The following is a 21,026-nucleotide window of genomic DNA, read 5'->3' on the forward strand; positions in this document are numbered from 1 at the left end:
TGCGCATGCGTGTTGCTGACGTCGGTTTGTGTGTGTGTGTGTGTGTGCGCGCGCTCTCGTGTGTATGTGTGTGTGTGTGAGTGAGACAGCAGAGGTTGTGTATTGCTGCTGATGAGAGAGGGAGACAGATATAACAGAAACATCATCCGTTGATTAAACAAAACAACAGCAACAGGAGTTCGCTAGCTCATCTAAAACCGCGGATGTCAGATTAACGGATAAATCGCCGCCGAGGGATTGAGATAAAAGAGCATCGCGCTTTATTCGCGGGATTATCGGTGGTCTTCATCCCGCTAACAGGCTAATAACAAGCGCAGGTGGATGACTCGCGAGACTCGACCTGGATTTTGGCCTGTTTTTAAGAAAGATGAATTGAGGAATAACACATTCACGTCAAACCAAATTGAAGGATTTAATCGACTCTGAAGAGAAATCGGAAACATCATAAATGTCTTTTTTTTTTAGGGGAAATCAAATGAGAAGGGGTCGTGTGGGCCAGCTAGTCGGCTATTAGGTTTACCTCAGATGTGTAGGCTGTTGATGCTAACCGCACTGGAACAATCTATCATTTAAGGGTTTTTTTTTAGTATGGAACAATGACAGCTGTTTAAAAATAGTCTGCTGTGTTTAACATATGAAAAAGAGAGATATGTTAAGCTTTGTTTACTCAGATTGCTCGGCAATCTGGTTAATCTGAGTAAAACGTTTGAAATAACTGCCTCGTAATAGGATAAACTGTGTATAAAGAGAGTTTAAACATTATAACCAGATTTGAATACTTAGTAGTTTATTCCAGGGAAGTGTCAAGCCTCTTATAAATGATTTACTTGATGTTTTTGTAGCACTAGCAAGTTAAAGATTACAAGTTAAATCAACCCAAATGAAATTTGTGTGATATTTGCAATTATACAGCTCTTTATTCTATGAAATGTCCTACATGGTGTATTTTTCATTAACAACATTAACAAGAAGTAACCTGAAATACTGAGGTAATCCAGTTAAATTGGATGGGAGTGACCATGCTTTTGAGAACACTTGTGTTAAATGGATTAGATGAATGCAAAACAGGGAAGTAAACTCAACTTTTATTTATGGAGAGGTTTGCATATTGGGAGAAAAAAAGTATCGCAGCTCGCATGGAGCTGAGCTGCAACAGTGAAACCTTATCCTTGTGTCCGCAAATGTAAACAGTAGTTGATCATTTACAGGGAGGTGGACGCTTACGCATGGGTCTCGACAAGGATATTTCTTTTGGTGCGTATGCTGGAAGAGGTCACCAATTGCTTTTGAATTCCGAACATTATTACCTTGTGGGATCATAACAAAGGACTGGAATTTCTGGAATATTTCCATTTAACAGAGAGAGCTCGTCTTTTCAATGGAGCAAGTTCTCTCCAGCCCCCAGGGGTGTTCTGAGTGGGAGGTAAACGGAAAAACGGAGTGGGAATCCGATCAGAATCCTCTGGGATTTCTCCTTGTGGATAAAGAGAACAGTTCTGTTGCAGATCCTACTAATGAAATTTTTCAGGAGAATGCCATAAACCTAGATGACTTATTTTGGGCGTCTCAGACGTATTCCTGGGAAAATGGTTTGGATTGTGTTTATCCTGAATGGAAGGCTCAGCCTCCTCCTTCCCAAGATCTCAAAGGAGATGGTAATTCTGGAATTTCACAACTTGTTGAAGGAGATCTCATCTGTTTTAATTCTAGATCTGCAAGTCCTTCGTTGGCGGACAGACCAGTGCAGGACAACAACCTTTATGACCATGCTGAACAGGTGGAGGTTACTGCCACTTCAAGCACTTTAAATGTGTGCACAGGTGAGCTGGGCATTAACGCCCCCACCCTTCACACTGACAAAACATTATTACAAGACACACACCTTATGCTTGAAGAGTCGCATTTAACAAACTGTGAGTTCAGTTGTAATTCTGGTGTGGAAAACGAAAGTCAGAACTTCCTTTCACATGGGACTCGTAACATCCTGGAATCTGAAGGTTTGTTTGCAGTTTCTCCTGTGGAGGTGTCTTGTGTGGATACAAACTCAAATCCCAAGCCTACAATTGTTTGTCAGACACCTCCTTTGGCATCTGAACACATCTACCTCTCATCCTCAGCCCTTCCCTGTGAGCCTGTCTTTCCGATGACATGCACAAAGCCACATGTTCCGCCATATCACGCGGGTAGTGCAACACTTCCAATGGATGAGGTAGAGATGATGTTACCCAAACTTCAAGGTGGAGAAGGGGAGAGTAGTAAACCTTCAGCTAATAACAGGACCCTTGAGCCCCAAAGGCTAGATGCTAACACGGACACAACACATCTATCAGTGTGTCCATTAGGAGAGTCTGACATATCACCTGAACATTGTGAGGAAATGCTGCATGAGTTGTCAACAAAATGCACAGTGGAAATGGTTGAAGAGGAGGTAAATAAGAAGTCTGTGTCAAGCAACACAACTAATACTGCTTTTTCCAAACCCAAAACAGAACTTTGTGAAGAATTGTCAGGATGCACATTAGGTGTATTATTGGAAACAGTCAGTGGAGACGTAAAGGAGGAAGCTGCGTCGGACTCTAGAACTGATCATGTTTTTCCTGAAACTCAAACAGATCTCGCACCAGTTGCTTTAATCGATTCACAAGCAGAAGATCCTTCAACTGAAAGCTTACCTAGGAAAAATGGACAAGAGGAGTCCAAATCAGCCTTACCGGTCAGCACACCTGAGCATAATGCCTTATTTGAGCTCTCATCAGGAAATGTCGTGTTACCTGAGGACCACAGCCAGTCAACATTCTCAGCTCAGACTCAAGCCTTATCTGAGGTCGACCACGATGGAGACCTTACTCCTGATGGCATGTTAACAGACAACATTGTTTGCGAAGCCGTGACATCTATAGACTCTGTAATTCTATCTCTAACAGATTCATTTGAACTCCCAAAACTGTCTGACTGTGATTTAAGTTCACATGATTTTGAATCCCATGCACTTACACTTGAAATTCAGAATAATGTGACATGCGTTCAGACAGGCAGCGTTGACAATAACCCTGAGGAAATGGTGAAACTCTACTCAATAAAAACAGATAATACAGAGATTCCAGACACACTCATGGATTTAGAAATCTCGGATTTACATCAAAATCAACAAGATTTAAAAAGCAAGTCTGACTATTTGCTGAATGATTTACTCCATGACAACAATCAGGAACCAAATGCAAAAACTGACGCCTGTCAGGAACAAATCAGTGCTCAAAACAATGAAAACACACTTGTTGAAGATCTCGCTCTTGTGGACCAACGGAATGACTCTTTGACCACGAAATCAAGTGCAATTGCATTCGAAAATAAATCTGAAAAAAATCTAACCAGTCACGATATGGTGCAGAATGTCGAAGCCAAACATCCAACAGATTCATTTGAACTGTCAAAACTGGTGGACTGTGATGCAAATTCACATGATTTTGAATCTGATGCACTTGCACTTGAATTTCAGAATAATCTAACATTTATTCAGACAGGCAACGTTGACGATAACCCTAAGGCAATGGAAAAAGAGATTCCAGACACACTAACAGATTTAGAGATATCAGATTCACATCAAAATCACCAAGCAACTGATTTAGGAAGTCAGTCGGAATATTTGCAGAATGATTTACTCCATGACAAGAATCTGGAACCAAGAACTAATGCCTGTCAGGAACAAATCGGTGCTCAAAACAAAGAAAACCCACTTGTGGAAGATCTCGCTCTTGTGGACCAACTGAACGACTCTTTGACTGCAATATCAAGTGCAATTGCATTCGAAAATAAATCTGAAGGAAATTTACTAAGTCATGATACACTGCAGAATGTCGAAGCCAAACCTCAAACAGATTCATTTGAAACCACAAAACTGGTGGACTGTGAAGCAAATTCACATGATTTTGAATCCGATGCACTTGCACTTGAGTTTCACCATAATCTAACATGTATTCAGACAGGCAGCATTGACAATAACCCTAAGGCAATGGAAAAAGAGATTTCAGACACTCTTACAGATTTAATACTCTCAGATTTCCATCAAAATCAACAAGCAACCAATTTAAAAAGTCAGTCGGAATATTTGCAGAATGATTTACTCCATGACAACAATCAGGAACCAGGAACTGACGCCTGTCAAGTACAAATCAGTGCTCAAAACAAAGAAAACTTTGTGGAAGATCTCGCTCTCGTGGACCAACTGAATGACTCTTTGACCATGAAATCAAGTGCAATTGCATTCGAAAATAAATCTGAAGAAAATTATGATACACTGCAGAATATCGAAGCAAAACCTCGAACAGATTCATTTGAAATTACAAAACTAGTCAACTGTGATGCAAATTCACATGATTTTGAATCCGATGCACTTACACTTGAGTTTCAGCATAATCCAACATGTATTCAGACCGACAACGTTGACGATAACCCTGAGGCAACGGATAAACAGCACTCAAAAACAATAGATCACACAGAGATTCTAGACACACAAATGGATTTGGATATCTCAGATTTACACCAAAATCAACTAGAAACCCGTTTAAAAAGTCAGTCAGACTATTTGCAGACTGATTTAGTCCATGACAACAATCAAAAGCCAAAAACTGATGCCTGTCAGGAACAAAGCAATGCTCAAAACAATGCGAACCCACTTGTGGAAGATCTCGCTCTTGTGAACCCCCTCACTGACTCTTTGACTGTGAAATCAAGTGCAATTGCATTCGATAATAAATCTGAAGAAAATATACCAAGTCATGAAACGCTGCAGGATGTTGAAGCCAAACCTCACAGTGTGACTTTACAGGGAGGGGAGAGATCAGATTGCAGGTCACCAACTCGGAATCAAGTCATACCTCATTGTGCAAGTAATCCTGATTCTTTAGAGTCCACTCCCTTTACCTGTACAGATAATCAGCTGACCGTGACGGGTGGACTCGCTGGGCTGGATCTCACAGAGACTACTAGCCAATCAGGTGAAGCTTCAGGCGAGGGGGAGGCGGGGCTTCCTGTTCTGCCTACACATCAGGAGGATTTCCATCAACTGACACCATCAGAGATAAACCTAGCACAAGAGCAACAAGTGAGCTCAGTCGTCCCCAGCTCTCCTCCCTCACACAGAGATGTCTTTCCCTGTGGAGCCAGCCTGGATGGAGAGGCCTACCTGACCTTGATGGAGAACAATCCTGATACTCTCAAACATGCAGAAATGACTCTAGATCTGTGCAAGGCCTCAGACGCTCTGCCGACCAAATCGCTCCAAATTGCGCCTGTGGATTTGATTCATGTGCCTATAGTTTCCGCAACAGCCCCTAGAAGTGAGGAGCAGTCTGCTCTCAGAGCAGTTTTCCAGGCTTTGGATCAGGACGGAGATGGATTTGTTCATATTGAGGAGTTTATTGAGTTCGCAAAAGCCTACGGAGCCGAACAGGTCAGTGTTTTTGGCATATCTATGTCTATTTGTGTAAGTTTGTGGGTGGTTAAATGATGGGTGGTGGGTGTGAGTGTTATAAAAAAATGCTTTATGATTACAGGACAGTGTGTGTCTTCACTTGGGCTCCAAAGCCCAGAGCGAAACTTGAGCTTGGTGACACCCAAGAACTGCTCTTTTATTATTCAAACCCTCAACGACTCTTGTTCTGGATCTCTCGCTTTCATGAAGGGCTTTTCTGTTTTGAGGCTGAGCAGATTGTGTCAGTTTTAGGAAACTCTACAAGTGTTTAAGTGATGGTTCACTTAAAAATTTTAATTTTATCATCATTTGCTCATCTTCCATTTGTTTCAAACCTCTTTGAGTTTCTTTTGTTGAACAAAAAACAAGATATGCTGAAGAATGTTGAAAAAACAGCCATTGACTTCTATAGTTTTTTTTACTATGGATGCCAATGGCTGCTTTTTCCTAACATTCTTCAGTATAAGGGTTGCACGGTTTACCGGTAGTATGGTAGTATAGTGATACTGTGGCTCCAAAATACTGCTGATGCCTCTGTAGTTTTTAAACTAGTATCGTCATTAATAGTCTATATACAATACCTAGTGTTGCAGGTGGATAAGTCACTGGAATGCTTACATGTAGGGATGCAATAAATATAACTTTTGGTTGTATGATTATAGTCTAAGAAATAATCGTGGTTATCTTGATTATTTGCATTAATTGATTTTAAAACGCCACTAGTTTAAAATTTTTTTACATTTTGCTTTGTAGTTCGAGCCCAACTCAATACTTGTTGCTGTTCTAATCGTTTAAGTTCATTTAATTGATTATATGAAAATCAGTGGATATTCTTGATGCATTTATTGGGTAAAATTGCTCCCAAATTGTTTTTTTTGTAACTAATTTTGTTCGGTATAATTTGTATCGTGATTTTAATGTGCATTTTGCTGGTCTGTTATCTACAAAATAAACAAAAAGAACGAATACATTTTAGAGAACGTAACGTGCAAATAATAGTTTTTACAATAATAATTGAATTATGAAGTAAATTCAAGGAGACCTAATATAACATTTTAAAATAGTATTTCTGACAATTTTTATTATTTCATAGATTTGAGTTATGAATTACATTATCGCAATACTACTTGGTATCACGATACTTCAGCTGGTATAGTATCATTATATGAATTAATGGTATCGTGATGACCCTATTCAGTACATCTTGTTTTGTATTCAACAGGAGAAAGAAATTCATAAAAGTTTATAACCACTTGAGTGTAAGGTGATGGTGAGGGAAGTTTTAATTTTTGGGTGAACTATCCCTTTAATACACTTTTCAGTGCTTTGTAATGACTTGCTACCCAAGTTATTTTACTTCCAAATATGAGATTTATTCATCTAACATGTTTATAAATTGAATTGCATAGAACTTTCTTAAAATATAAACTATTTGTAGTAATATTACTTTTTCATTGCAGGCTGTAATGTAGTCCATTGTACAAAAAAAGAAGCAAAAATCAGAGTTGTTTATAATGCAGTTAATGGGACCAGATTTTTAGGATAGTTCTGAGCTTTCAAGCTATTCTATTTCATGGAATTGCATTGTTCTATAGGTGGAAATATTGTTGCATAGAAATAGTATGATTGTTATAAACTTCCAACAATATACATTTTATTTTCAAACTATTTCTAATAATTTAAAAGCGTTTTCTGTTACATTACACATTTCTGTTGAAGGTGTCTTTGAGATTTGAGCTTATTTGAAAGAAAAAGGACAAGTTTATTTTTGTGACAAGTACTGTCATTTGAGTTTAATTTGTAGTAAAACTGAACTATTCCTCAGAGTAGAGCGGTTAGCATAAATGTTGCATAATTGACACCTGAGCTTGAGGTTAATCAGTAATGGGATGTATTGGTTTGTGTGTGTGATTCAGTTCATCGAACATGTTTATTTTGCACTAGTTGGTTTTCATATTCTGTGCATTGTATTTGTACGGTATTCAAATGCTATCAGTGGTTATTTTGCAGTTCAGATGAGAATATAGATTTGCATTCCCTGTTAACTTCTGATCCCCAGACACGCGCCATTGTGTGTTTAAGAGAGGATGGATTTGATGCCGGAAGTCTGGCTCTTTTGTGGCTGTTAAAACTGCTGATCTGATCAGCTGAAAGGTTAAATGGGCAGATGAACGATAGGGAGGGGCAAAAATGGACAAATGGATGCTTTGATTATTTTTTTTTTATCATTGGAATTATTATTTTTTTAAATACACCACTGTACATGGTTAAATACATATCGTCACTTTAGAATTATGAGGTTCTATCTGACATTTTTATCAAAATTAAGTTACTGACATTCTTATTAAATAACAACTTGTTTACATTATGGGATGTTTAGTAAGACGTTTTAAGACTTTTTATTCACTAAACAAATGTTACACACATACTGTTTGCTATACGCAATGCAAAAAACTTTGAAGCTCAATATCTCAAAATCATTCAGAATGCAGATAGAACTTTATAATTTCAAGGTGAAGATATGTTTAATAGTTCTCTGATATATAAATAGTAAGTATTTAGAATAGGTCTGTGCAAAAGTCTACAGAAACTGTTTTACATGTACACTTATAATCTTAGAATTTGACTCTAGGATACAAAGGTCTGATTTGACCATATTTGGAAGGGTTGTGAACAGGGTGAGAATTACAGCGGGGTTTGGAGGGATTGACCCCCCCTAGGTAATGCATGATCCCTCCTGAAGGACATCAAAAAGATGGATGTATCAGGGGCAGCCCTTTAATAGTAAGAAATTGCTCAGATCTGTGATCTATATCTTAACTATTAATAATTAAATATGTATAATATAAATATATATTTGACCTCTAAAATATTCTTTAGATCAGTGTTCCTCAACTGGTGGGTCGGTCGCGGGAACATTTTCAGTCGGTCGTGGAGTGTGTGATAAAAAAAAAACAACTAAAGTAAATTTTTTTACTTATTTGCTTATCCCGTACTTTTATTTTGAAATGCGTGCGCCACAACCCTACCGTTTGACATGTAAAATTTCATTTAATTATTGCAATAAATATGTCAAGCACAAATACGACCCTGAATATGTAAAGTATGGATATATATATTGACGACAAAAAAGACTTAAAGCCTCAGTGTCATATGTAGTGAGGTGCTCTCATAAGAGAGCATGAAACCTTCTAAATTAAAACAACATTTAGAAACCAGAAAACATGTTTTATTAACAGTTTATTATTAACAGTATTTGTCATTTTTGTAATATTTCTGTTAATTTGATCCATTTTGTTAAATGACAGCAATAAAATAGTGTTTATTTGTAAGCCTTGGTGATTTTTTTATGATGTATCTGTCACTACTTGTTTATGTAAACAAATAAATACAAATTAAGTATAATTCCTAAAATTGTATTATAGTTCCTAAAAATTTGGGTCACGGCTTTATGACCATGTAAAAATGTGGGTCCCATGGCCAAACCAGTTGAGAACTCCTGCTCTAGATAACCATCAAAACACTGAAAACGTATAAATTTAATTAGAAGTTTGTTGCAATTTAAATAAATCATATATTTGATTCACTGAAGCATGTATTACCAAACTACTACCTTAAAAAGTTGACCCCCCGATCGTCAATGTGTTTCGCACACTGGTCATGAATATTAATGAGCATCCCAGCAGCTCATGTCAGTGCCTGCTCACACACAGTGTGATGTACTCTGAAATATACACGCATGTAAAATAATCATACTAGGGTTTTGGTACTAGAATTCTGTACCAACGATACTGGAATTCGGTATCAATCGGTATTGAAATTTTGAGCGCTGTTGAGCACATTCTTAAACAGTGCTGATTTGCCATTGTATTCACATGCTCAACAGAAATGACTGTGATTGGACGTGAAGGTATTCAGTTTACCAAAATCACCACCGTTTACTGTGTGTAACCCAAGTGTGCCGCAAGCCTACGTTTGAGTGAAGGTTTCGGCCGTTAGATCGCCCCCTGGGGGCTGGCTGCAGTACAAGTCATAAAGCCCGCCTCCTCCGTGTTAATGAAGGAGACTTGAGCCCAAATAAAAAAAAATATTACACTTGCAATAAAATGTCCCGAAAGATAGTTCTGGTCGATTAAGGCACTGGTTATTGTGCTGAAATAGGTGCAGATCTTCATTTTTGTAAACAGTTTGTTTTTAGCAGTAATTTAATGCTGGGCGTGTCATCGTGATTGACAGCTGTGATTGACAGTTTCTCAAAGCGCGGCGTCTGAGCTTCGGCAGGAGACTGAAGTAGACTGAAATGTTATTATTCGATTTCTGTGTTATTTTACCATGACAAAATGAGTTCAGCAGTAAACTATAGTTTCTGACATACATGATCCTGGTGGAACACTGTTTATTCGCTAAGTTCAGGGCTTTTTTCGGGCTTTATTAGTTTGCTGATACACGCCTAGCCAACCAGATAGCCACACACAGTTCCGGCTAGATTCTCGCCTGCCGGAGACTTATCTCTTTGAGCTCAGACTGACTAATGTTACCTCTGCTGGACCTACTCCGGATGCCTGGACTCACTGCCCGATTCCAGTCCGAGTCAATCGAGCCAGATGCGGCGGCCGAGCGAGCAGACGCTGCCGCATGCGAGCCGGAATCAGCCCGCGACGCCGCGAGTAAGTTATGCGCTGCGGCCTGAAGCTGGCGCGATTGAATATATAAAACCCTCATATTTGTTAACGTTATTACATCCATTTGTGTTGATATGACAGCAAACGCATGCTGAGAAATTCGGGGGGCGTGGTTGATTTTACATAAAGCGTTTGATTGGAAGCTCGACTCTGCTCATTTTCGCGGCTCCTCCTCTGGCTCCATCAGACAATCCTTCTGCGCATGTCAAGGCTCCAATTTCAGCAGTCTTTTGCGACAGTTTGTGCCCGTCAAGCAGGCGTTTTGCCCTCAAGGCGTTCAATGGGAAAAAGGGCTGTCGCTTCGTCCATATTTTTTACAGTCATTGGTGTAACCACAGATACAACGACACTAGAGCGTTTTAAAGCTGCGATTCATCAGCAAATTGCTCGTATGTCAGCTTATAGACAGATAATCGACGTGACTTTGAAACACTCCATTGTCCCTGTATTTATGGTTACACTCGATAAACAGTGATGAGTTTGGTGAACTGATGACCTTCACGGCCAATAACAGTCAATTCTGTTGAGCATGTGAACCCAATAGCAAATCAGCGCTGTTTAAGACGCGCTCAATAGCACTCAAATGTTAACGGGAAATGGACATTTTTTTAAATTTCAGTATTGATTGGAACCGAATTCTAGTATTGTGACAACCCTAAATCATACTAACAAATAGTGTAGATTCCTTGTTAAATGACAATCTTTTCAAGTGAAGTGGTGGAGAGGTTTATTTTAGCTAGGAGTGAGTGCGCTATATTTATGCCACCAGATAACAATTTTTTTTTGCTTCCCCTTAGTGTGCAGCATGAAATATAGGCAATATTTTTTTATTATACTCCACAAAATAGCGAGACAGGGTGTATTTAGAGTTGTATTTTGTGCGATTAATGAATATATAACCAGGAATCAATATCACCTTTGCTTAAACAGATGAGTTTAATGAGGTTAATTGACACATTTCACTTCAGAAAATTCCCAGTAGGAGCTGAGTGATATGACACAATGCATAAACATAAATAGTTAAACTCTGCGGACCCGGGGCCGGGTCCGTGACGTCATCGACTTTCGCTTTAAGATTTAAAGGGCTACCATTCCACCAGACCCCCTTATGTGGTTTCGTTTGAAAGTGTAGAATCTATATTTTATGCACAGATGCATCACTTTGGTTTTTATTCTACTGTACAGAAGTTATTTACATTTAAATACACAGTATTTTGGATACCCGAGCTAGGTATTTTATATTGGTTCATTTTTACGCATTTTTCATATGACACATGTACAAGTTATAGCTCAAATGAAAGCTCTTGCCGGTGCTCATACGGTTATAGCATTCTTTTTACTGAATTATATTCACATATCAAACATTTGCTGAATGAATCGCGGTGTTTCCATAGAGCAGAAGTGAAAAAAATAGATTTATGATCAATAAGCAGCCTCAGATAGCACAGACAGCTGTCATCTCTTACCTTATGCTGTGCACTTCAGGGCCATTTCTCCTCTGTTTTTAAAGTGGTGTGCATATGTAATCCTTTTTATGTGTCTGACGTGGTCCAAACACAGTGAATTATGTTTGATCAAACAAAAGAATAGTGAAATATGTAAACATAGATCGATCCCTGTGGCTTGTACAGCACTTCTCATCTGCTGGAATACAGTAACTTTTGTATAGATTATGGTAGAGACATTTTTATTTTTCCCTATGATTACAGACATGTGCAGGAACCACCAAAATTAATTACAGCACGCCAGACCACACAGAACCTAAAAGGTACACTTTCAAATTTAAGTTTATAAAAAAAAAAAAATACAAAAAGTGCCTCGTTTTTTCAGGGGTTTATTATAACACAGACGACATATACAGTTATTCTAAACACTTTCAATAGTTTTTTATGAAAATTCAAAAGGTTTTCTTTAAAATAATACCGAATTTTTGCATTTACACCTCTGCATGTGGATTTAGGAAGCTTTTAAATTTGGGTAGGCAAAATCCAGGCAGAAATCCCAAATACCAGCAGAGTTTAACTGGTTAAACTAACTTTTACTCAGCAATTTACATGTGTAGGTTAACTCTTTTCAAATATTCATGACAAATTTCACAACATACATGTTAAACTATCAAAATGTGCATTTAAACAGAGATTATTGCTCTTTGGGGCTGTTCTGAATATATTTATTGTCATAGAGATGCTCCATGCTTGGTTGCTTGCTTCACAGAATGACCCTTTTACTCCTAACCCTGTCTCGTTTTTAAAATAAGAGTCCTAAGTACATAATAAATAGATCAAATAAAAACAAGGGGAACAAAATATTGTTGTAATATCACTAGGAAACATTGTGGCCAATCAATCAGAGCCTGGTGTGTGCATATTATTGATTCAGTGTGGATCGTCCGAGTCTGTGTTTTGTTTTTTGATTTTCCACTCACAGGATTTACCTCAGAACACTGAAAACAATGGTATCTTTTCCATGTACTGAAGTCTTATTTTTCAGGATGTCTTAGGTATATTCAGATTATCATTATATGGCCCCTTTAAAGATGCATATTACTGTTGAGTTTCTTGTTTTACAGCGAACGAGCTCCTGACCATGTGATATACTGAATGTTTAAACTTTAACCATCCTGTTTTGCAAAAATGCATCACACATTTGCAACCCTAAGCAAGATTGTGCTTTCTTTATAGTGTAGTTTACGGTTTCAGGGATGAAATTGCACACTAGTTTGCCATCCCAGCCTTGAGGGTCATGTCTTTGTCTGCGTGACTGTGATTGGACTCAAATTAGTCTTCTCCATATTAAATACACAAAAGGTTGAGGGGGAGATATTGATGATGACAGACAGACAGTGATATAGCTGTGTGGATGTTTATATTTCAGGTTTAGTACTGGATATATTTTGAGTAGGAGAGAGGTTATATTTGTGCATGTGTCTTTTCAGTGTATGATACGGTAGCCATGGTATTGTGTGACATTAGATGCAAATTTTCGTTAACCCGGAAGCAACGTTTTCCAGGAAGGAACTGTTAGGTAGCATTAGGTAACAGCAAAAGCATGTGATTCTATCTGCAAGCATTGTGTTTTAAAACATGAGAAAGTACCAACGTGAAAAAGAGTAAATATAATAATTATAAAGGATAATTCATTTGAACAGATTTGGCTTTTGACCTTCTCTTGTTTTTTAATTCGCAGCCTGAGGTTGTTCATTTTTTCCTGCTTTAAATGTCAGATGTGTGAACTCTTGCCACTCGTGTGGTTGATTCGTGACTCACGGGTTTTCACACTTCTATACTGAGGTTATAACAGCTTCTTAACTGACTCACATTAATTACTTAAAGCAGTCACTTTCTTAAAGAAGTCTGAATGTACAGGAGATAAAAAAAACTGGGGATAAACTTTATTGCTTACAAATATTATATTTCGGCTCTCTTCAGTACTTGGTTCTGATTGGCCAATCACAGCATTCTGTGATCAGACGTATATGAATAATGAGCACCACCTGACTTATTATAAATAATTTAGTGTAGCTTATATGATATTATATAGGTTTTTTAATACTTTTATTTATTAGCCCCTGATAATTTTTTTAGATAGCATTTTTAATTGTTGTTGTTTATTTTTAATTTTAGTGCTTTAACTATAGAAAAATAGAATTTTTCAGCTAATTATTACTATTGCTGTGTTTGATATTACTGTTTAGTTATTATGAATAAATATATATGAATAAATGAATAATATATGAATATATATGAATAAATATAATGAAGATTATATTTCTTATATTGAGCTAGCAATTAACTTAAGATTAAATAATTATTTAAAATTTTAGTTTTTTCAGTCTTATTTTTAACTTTTAAATAATTTTGGCTTTTTATTTAAGGGTGCACTCACACTACGTACAGTTGGTACAAAACTGTTCCTCAAGGAACATTACTTGCAACGGCGTGTACCTTTTTTTTCTGAGTGTACAGGCAAATCACGCCAAAGCCCAACCGAACTGCGTTCTGGCACACCTCTTCCAACGGGGCCAGGTCCCGGGCACGGTTCGGATTAGTTAAGATTTAAGTGTCTATAATTTGGTGCTTTTAGGACTAAAATATCACATTTGCATTCAGACTTCCATGTTTAGGGATCAGTTTGACTAACATTCAAATCTATTAAGGATCTATTAACAAACAGTTTTTTCCATTAACTTTGTAATCCTGCTATGTTTTGGTGGTAAATCAAAATATTAAATGTTTAGCTGACAAATAGCTTAAGTTAGACAGAATTTTCACCATTTTGTTCCATTTAACGTTCATTTCAGTTTTGTTGATTTTTTCTTTTTAGCTAGTAAATTAACTAAATTGAATGTTTTGCTGGCAAATAACTAAAGTAACTCCGGGTGCTCCGGTTTCTCCCAGTCTAAAGACATGTGGTGCAAGTAAATTGGGTAGGCTAAAATGTCCGTTGTGTATACAGTAAGTGTGAATGAGTGTGTGGGGGTGTTTCCCAGTGATGGGTTGCAGCTGGAAGGGCATCCTCTGCGTAAAAACGTGCTAGATAAGTTGGCGGTTCATTCCGCTGTGGCTACACCGGATTAATAAAGGGCCGAAAAGAAAATGAGTGAATGAATAACTGAAGTTAGTTATTTATGAAGTTATTTAAGACAAAGTTATTTATTTCAGTGTTATTTTACATACCATTTTAAAAGTATGTTATATAAATGCAGGGCTCAAAATTGCGAACATTTTGGTCGCATATGCGCCCGAAAATTAATCTATGCGACCTCATAATATATTTGGGCGCATTAGTGCGACTGCAGATAATGGTTGTAGTGCGACCTGTTTTGATTTTTTGTAAAAACGTGCTGAATTGCTCTTTCAAGCCGCTATATTGGTTCATATTAGCTGTCAATCACTCAAGGTATTCCGCTGTCAGATGACAGGGAAGGAGCTTTTATGACCACGGGAAATGCAAACGGCTGAAGAGTAAAAACTTAAAGCACACAGGTTTGCAAACCCCACTTAAAGTTGAGGCGCAGATGAGAGCGATCATGACACGTCACGTGGTGAATATTGATCCGCCAGCTGAGATCAATCGAGCGCCCTTCTTGGAGAAGGCGCCCGAATCTCGATGCGTTGCATTCACTGCGTGTTCAGCGCAAATGTCCGCTAAAAGTCCAATCTAATAATGTACATATCATCGCCAAAGAAGCTCGCCTTTACTAAGTTTACACTGAAACTGCGGCTCATAACAAAGACCGGTATTGCGCCGATGGTTAGCGCAAGAATCCTGCTCTGCCTGCTCATAAATTGGGTCGGCTGAATCGCTTGCTTTTCCACTAACACAGAAAAATGAAGATCATCTCAGACTGAACCTTTAAATTGACACAAACTGAAACCAAAACTTTTAAAGAGTGATAGAAGTGAGACTTTACTTACTTTCTTTTGTCTATTCTTTTTTGAGGTGTATATTATTATTATTTTTTATTTACTGATGACTGCTTTGCAGCTTTCATCATTGAATTGAATGATTTATTATAATCTTTTGTTTGTTTTGTAGCAGAAATATTATTTATTAAATTGACATGCATATAAAAACAGCAGTACAAAATAAATATTTCTTACTGCAATGCTTCATTTTTGTTTGATGCAAACTATACAATTATTTTTCATAAAGTAACAGACTTTTTATAGCAGATAACCTACATTCATGCACATTCAAGGCAGTATCATAATGAGAAATGTAGTTCATTGTTACTATTATTGTCAATTTTTATCATTATTTTTATTCTATAGCCTAATTATTAGACATTCATTTTGGAATTATTGCACACAAATATCAATGTTTTCGCAGCTTTAGTTAGATAGTTGTTTCTGGTTTTTGTCAGTCCTATTAATGTTGTTTTAAAATACAATAAATCCTTTAAAAAACTATTTGCAGCGGTGCTCATTCATTTTTGGTGGGTGCTCCTAAATTTTTTCTGGTGCTCCTAAAACTTTTTTGGTGCTCCTAAATATTTGAAGTTGGGAGCACCGGTGCTACCAAGTAAAAAAGTTAATTTCGAGCCCTGAAATGTATATAAATATGTGATATAAATAATATATTTAATATGTTTTGATCTCTCAGTAAGAGTTTTTCTTTGAGAACCGATTCTACAGCTCACGACAGTCATGCTGGATATCAGGTCTGCGGTTGCCTGGTTACTGACTGTATGTGATTGTGTCTGTTCATTGGAGTGTAGCTTGACTGTGTGTGTGTGTGTGAGAGAGAGAAGAGGTAATGTTTTTGTTTTACCAGCATATATCAGGGATGTACAGACTTTTGTCTTTGTTTAGTTATACCTCAAGTTTCCAAAAGCATTTATCTGAGGGCTTTGTACATAAATGAATATGATCATTTATTATTATCATGAATTTGTGCTTGAAAAAAATAACTTTTAAATCCATCTCTTCCTTTTTCTTCTGTCAGAGAGGCTGTGTGTTTAGTTAATCTATGATAATGTAAACTAGTGGTTGCCAACCTGTCAAGTGTGATCGACTTCTAGATGTCAAAAATACACAAGAAGTACAAGAGATACATCATGATTTATTCATATATCACTTTATCCAACTGCTGGTTTTATTTTTAGTATGGGTAACTGCGGCAAACGTTGACATATACAGCTCTCCATAGTGATGATATACAGAGCTCAGCATAACTGAGTTCACCGCATTTTGAAAATGAATATATTTCTCCATTTCTCAGTGAATATAGGCAATGTATTTTAGTGCATTTAAACAAAACAGATTTATTAAACAGATATATTTATTAAAATAATATTTAGTCACCAAACATATTTAGAAATTGAAAAATAACACAATTAAATTCAAGCTGCAAACTGCAAATAAAATTACAACCATCACATTTTTTCAAATTCTTTTGCTTCTCTTTATTTTTCCTCTTTTAATTTGTATTTAATATTTTTCTATATCATATAAATTTGGCTGTACTAGTTTTTGCACCGTTATCGTAAGTTATTTTATTAGATAAGCTCCAGATTCAGCTTCAGGGCTTACTAAACTAATGTATATGCTCAAATATAATATTGTAGAGCTTCCTAATAAACGTATGAATTTAAAAGAGAGATTTGTGAGGGTGTACTGATATATGCTGAGCACTGTACCGTATCCAGCAAAGTATAGGAGGTGGTTCACACAGAATGTGTTTTTTTCTTTTCAATGCGCTACTTTTATGTTGTTTATTTATGTTAACATGCACTTTACGAACACGTTTACATTACTCTCTCACCTCGTATTTTTTAAAGCCCCTCACACATGGGCACTGCGTTTTTTATATGCTGTGTGAAGTTAAAAGAGAATTTTAACTTTTACACACAGAGCTGCTCATCACTGTCGAAAGCAGTGGACCAATCAGATGAACTCGGAGGAGGGGATATTTTTTTAAATAAAAATTAGAAAAATGGATTAGATATGGTTAAACTGGTGGATTGTACATACAGTTGAAGTCACAATTATTCGCCCTCCTGTGATTTATTAAATTTTTTTGTTTGTTTTTTTTCTTTTTCAAATGTTTCTCAAATGATGTTTGACAGAGCAAGGAATTTTTCGCAGTATTTCCTATAATATTTTTTCTTCTGGAGAGAAAGTCTTATTTGTTTTATTTTGGCTAGAACAAAAGCAGCTTTAAATTTTTTTACACCATTTTAAGGTCAATATTATTAGCCCCTGTAAAGGTTCACGAAACCCTCAAGTACTTTTTTTTTAGATTTAAACTGATTTGTGTGTGTTGAGCATCAGTTAAGAGAATGTTAGCACCTGTCAAACTGGGTAATTTTGAGCTTTTGTCAGCTAATTTCAGCTTTCGGGTTTAAAATGATTTTCGGGGCGGATCAAAATCGGCAACGTAGCGCAAATCTGCAAGTGCAAAGATGAGGCATCGGTTTCTCATTATTATTCATAGCAAAGTTTCCTTATCCTATGAGAAGAGTCTGCTTCATAATTATTCATGACTGCTTGTGCTTTCCGAAGGCAAGTCAGACCTGCCAGTGCCAAACTGTGAGACATGTTGATGACTGGGTGAGACCGCGTCCACGGACCCACAGCACGCAGTATTTAGCGGTTCATGAAGGCTTGTGTGTGTTTGCTTCCATGATCTATTGAATTTTTTGCATGTTTTTCCCCGCGATGCTGTCAGGGCCGTTACAGCAAAGCTGTATGAGAACGTTGTCTTTTATCAGGAGTTCATTCACATTTAGACACATCGCTGTGTTGCTGTGTTTGCCTAAATCTTCTAGATTACCAGCAGGGCTAATGGGTAAAATAGACAGGGCAAGAGACCTGCTGCACTGAGTCTGCATTCAGACCCGAGGACTGAGGGAGAATCCTCATTTAAAGTGTTTATATGAACACGATTATCTTTATAATGATATAAATTGTGGTTATCTGTATATGAAATTATTACGAATAACAAATGTAGCAGGGCATTAAATTACTGTTTATTTCTTTCCATTTTAACTTTGTAAACTATAAAATCATGCGTCTCCTCACGGTTTGTGTCTCATTTTGTGAACCGACTGACAACAGTTGTTCGCTCTCCTCCTTCTCCCCTGCTGGCCACGCCCACTCCTGCCCTTTGCTCGTGGAGCTCCACGCCCATTAGGATGCATCTCTTGAAAAAATTCTGAGGTAGACTTCAACAGAAAGTGGAGGGTGTCATGACCCTTTAAGCTATATTTTCTTCAATTGTCTACACAACAAACCATCATTATACAATGACTTGCCTATTTACCCTAGCTTGCTTTATTAAGCATTTAAATGTCACTTTAAGCTGAATACTAGTGTCTTGAAAAATATCTAGTCAAATATTATGTGCTGTCATCCTGGCAAAACAGAAATCAGTTATTAGAAATGAGTTATTAAAACTATTATGATTAGAAATGTGCTGAAAAAATATATAATAATTCAGACTTCAACTTTAGTTCAAAAATTCTTGGCTACCACCGATGTAGACTATGATGCTGCTCTGTTTGTTTAAGATGAGTGGTGTATTGTGTGTGTTTAAGTGCTTACTGTTTGTTTGTGGTTACAGGTGAAGGATCTGACGCGGTTCTTGGATCCCAGCGGTCTGGGTGTGATCAGTTTTGAGGATTTCCACAGAGGCATCAGTGCAATCAGCAATGAAGGTGAATTAAGGCCAACCTATCCAGCATGTGTTTTACACAGCGGATGCCCTTTTAGCTGCAACCCATCACTGGGAAACACCCATACACTCTCACTCAAACACATACACCACAGACAATATAGCTCCAATTCACCTATAGCGCATCTCTTTGGACTTGTGGGGTAAACCGAAGCACCGGGAGGAACCCCACGCTGACATGGGGAGAACATGCAAACTCCACACAGAAAGCCAACTGACCCAGCTGAGGCTCGAACCAGCGACAGCGCTACCCACTGCGCCACCGCGCCGTCCTCCATTAGTTAATATATTTACTTATATAAACAAACAAACAACACATTTATTAGCGTATTTATTCATCTTTATTGACAAAGATAAAGTCATGCATAGATAGTGCATATTAACTCACAATGCATTAATTAATCTCATCATTATATAATCATAATAATTCATTAATAAATGTCCTACAAGCCATTTTTAATCCAGGATAGAAAATGCATGAACTAACATTTTACTTCCTTCATGCAGCTTTTTAAAGTCATTTTGGAGCAAAACTTTTCATGTTTGAAAGAATTTGATTTGTTAATTTGGTCAAAAAGCAAACATTTAACATGATCTGGCATTATTTAATACTGATAGAGCGTTTCAGATCAAATTCTGTGCTGAAAAACACATGAGTCAGAGCGTCTGTGCATTACTCACTGTGATCACGTGGCTGAATTGGGAGTTTTGAGAATCTTTTAAAGAAGTGAGTCTCGTTTGGAAGGGATTTGTTGATAAGCAAAGACCTCACAGGAAAATTAATTCACCCCAAAAATGACATTCAGCTATTAATATTGTCATCCTCAGGCCATTCAGCGTCTTATTTTAAGGCAGTTGGATATTAAAGATACATAATATGATACCACATTGCAGTTACAATTGTTAATTCGTTATTGTGTGTTAGTGTGTATATTATTACTGTTGTAGTTATTATTATTAATAATATTTGTAGCGTATTTTTACATCTCACTTATAATATGTAGTACTTGCAGAAGTATCGTTGAAAATCATTTAACCAACCTTTATTTAGTTAACACTGCCACATCATACACCCACATTTTCATCCCTCCAAAAAATTGGGAGTTTTGAGGATATTTTAAAGAAGCGAGTCTTATTTAGAAGGTATTTTACTTGTTGATGAGCAAAGCATTTCACGAAAAAATTAATTCACCCAACAAAAAATAAATAAATTTAGCTGTTAATTTTGTCATCCTCAGTCCATTCAAGGTGTAGGCGTCTTAATATTGTTCAATAGGATGTAGAAGATGATTTTATGCTGAAACTGTGATTCTTAATGGTTAGCATCTCTTCTGAGAATCAAAAAACACATACAGGCAAAACAAACTGTAAAATCTGTGGTTCTAATGGTACATTGCGGCCTTATAAAGAGAAAATCAGTCTAAGTGTGTTTAGTGCAGGTAAGTGGGCTTGACAAAGCAACTGTAGGTCACACACTCTTTCCATATGAACTAGACACCTTCTTATAAGCATCCTACACACAACTTGGAAAACATTATGCAATTCTGAGTGTGCTCCACACAGGTGAGTGGGCTTGACAAACCACCTGTAGGATGCACTTTCTCCTCTTCATATAAAAAAAAGCAATCAATGTTTGACATTTTAAAAACAATTTAAGGTCAATATTATTATTAAATTAAAAAAATATTTAAATATTA

General features: G+C 37.0%; 1 protein-coding gene across 1 annotated transcript in view; it reads left to right on the plus strand.

The window, feature by feature from the left end:
- The first annotated feature begins 65 nt into the window (after positions 1 to 65).
- Positions 66 to 21,026, plus strand: part of rab11fip3 (RAB11 family interacting protein 3 (class II)) — a 76,358-nt gene continuing 55,397 nt past the window's right edge. Inside the window, 4 exon segments of the mRNA NM_001328521.2 lie at positions 66 to 4,649; position 4,708; positions 4,711 to 5,449; positions 19,219 to 19,312. Coding sequence (NP_001315450.2) covers positions 1,379 to 4,649; position 4,708; positions 4,711 to 5,449; positions 19,219 to 19,312 — 4,105 coding nt within the window. The 5' untranslated portion in view covers positions 66 to 1,378.

This window comes from Danio rerio, chromosome 24, assembly GCF_052040795.2.
Source record: "Danio rerio strain M-AB ecotype USA chromosome 24, GRCz13ab, whole genome shotgun sequence".
In the NCBI taxonomy this organism is placed as follows: Eukaryota; Metazoa; Chordata; class Actinopteri; order Cypriniformes; family Danionidae; genus Danio; species Danio rerio.